The 1,745-nt window shown below is 32.9% G+C and overlaps 2 protein-coding genes across 2 annotated transcripts in view; both read right to left on the reverse strand.

Annotated features, from left to right (window-relative positions):
* The window catches only part of LOC111686156 (protein suppressor of white apricot), a 10,364-nt gene that overhangs the window by 1,660 nt on the left and 6,959 nt on the right, over window positions 1–1,745 (reverse strand). The gene's annotated exons all lie outside the window — the stretch shown is intronic.
* LOC111686157 (inositol oxygenase) lies at window positions 279–1,317 on the reverse strand. The gene is made up of 2 exons (XM_046945787.1): window positions 1,159–1,317; window positions 279–1,057 (listed from the first exon to the last, which is right to left on the reverse strand). Exons 1-2 carry the CDS (start codon window positions 1,174–1,176, stop codon window positions 302–304), a joined length of 774 nt encoding a protein of 257 aa, XP_046801743.1. The 5' UTR covers window positions 1,177–1,317; the 3' UTR covers window positions 279–301.

A 1,745-nucleotide genomic window follows, 5' to 3' on the forward strand; every position in this document is an offset into this window, starting at 1 on the left:
TCTAGTTCTGTTCTAGTTTTGTTCTAGTTCTGTTCTAGTTCTGTTCTAGTTCTGTTCTAGTTCTGTTCTAGTTCTGTTCTATTTCTGTTCTAGTTCTGTTCTAGTTCTTGTTCTTGTTCTAGTTCTGTTCTAGTTCTGTTCTAGTTCTGTTCTAGTTCTGTTCTAGTTCTGATCTAGTTCTGTTCTAGTTCTTTTCTAGTTCTGTTCTAGTTTTGTTCTAGTTCTGCTGTATTTCCTTTCAAGTTCTGTAATAGTTCTAGTTCAGTTTTAATTCAATTCCGGAAAATTTCGTTTTTGATACTTACTTAAATATCAGCACCCATTTTTTAGTCTCCTCATCTTCTGGCTTAGCCAAATGTTGATAATCACCACCATTGTGCCAGGGGTAAAACGAATGGAAACGGATAATTTTGCAGGCAATATCGGGTAATTTTGTTTTATTATGTTTCAAAACTTGATACATATATTCATCATGACCCCAAGACATTAAAAGATTATCAATGCCACAATTAGGTTCATACATGCCATACTTTGTATTATATTTGTGATTATTACCATCTGGATTACCCTCAAAACTATCCTTACGATAGACAATACTATCACCCCAATCACAACCTACAGGGAAAGTATCACCCACTACACACCATTGAGGTTCATCATAGAAAGCCATAATTTTGCCTAAATCATGAATTAAGGCGGTCAAATGTAACCAATCGAGTTCGGGAAATTCTTCGCGGGCCCGTTCAGCTGCTTGGAAAGCATGTACAATATTGGGTAAATCAATATCGGGATCAGATTCATCAATTAAATCGTTAAGTTTCTCTAGAGCTTCACGTACAGTAGCTTTCATGGTATTATATTGCAACCATCTTTGACGACGTCCATGAACAAAATCCACAGTTTGATTTAAGTGCATTAGGCGATAAGTTTGACGTACACGTTCTTTGAGAGGATCTGTTTCATCGACACTGTAATCACGGAATTTCGATAAACTTTTATCGGCGAAAGTGGGTTCTGGGCGCAATAATTCCGAAGGATCAATAAAATCGATTTGGTGCTAGGATATAGTAAATATTTTTTATTATTTTTTTGTTTTTTTATTATTTTTTATTATTTTTTTGCTATTTTAAACCTAAAACACTTGAACGTTTTATTTACCTCTAGTAATAAACGCATTTTGATATATTTTTTTCTTTTATCTTTTTTTATAATATTTTAATTAATTTTCATTTAATTGCACCGTTGTTAAACGTTACACTTTAAATTCACTTTTGAAATAGTCACGACGGAAATGCGGCTTATTTATAGCGCAATCTTTAAATTGAAGAGCGCAAAAATCGTCACCCATCTTCGTAATTCAGTATTTGATTGCCGTTATACGAAAAAAAAATTATAAAAAACAATAACAAAACATCATTGAATAACTGTTCCCTAATCATTAAAACGCAGAACCACCACGATAATTAATCAAAATATGTACTACACTAAGTGCAAACAAAATACACTGAGAATATTTAAAAGAGAGGAAACATATTATTCTTTTCTTGTAAAGGATAAAACCAAATATAGTTTGGAACTTATTCAGAACAGAACTAGGACAGAATTAGAACAGAATTAGAACAGAACTAGAACAGAAAGAGAACAGAACTAGAACAGAACTAGAACAGAACTAGAACAGAACTAGAACAGAACTAGAACAGAACCAGAACAGAACTAGAACAGAACTAGAACAGAACTAGAACAGA

This window comes from Lucilia cuprina, chromosome 3 (genome assembly GCF_022045245.1).
Source record: "Lucilia cuprina isolate Lc7/37 chromosome 3, ASM2204524v1, whole genome shotgun sequence".
Classification (NCBI taxonomy): Eukaryota; Metazoa; Arthropoda; class Insecta; order Diptera; family Calliphoridae; genus Lucilia; species Lucilia cuprina.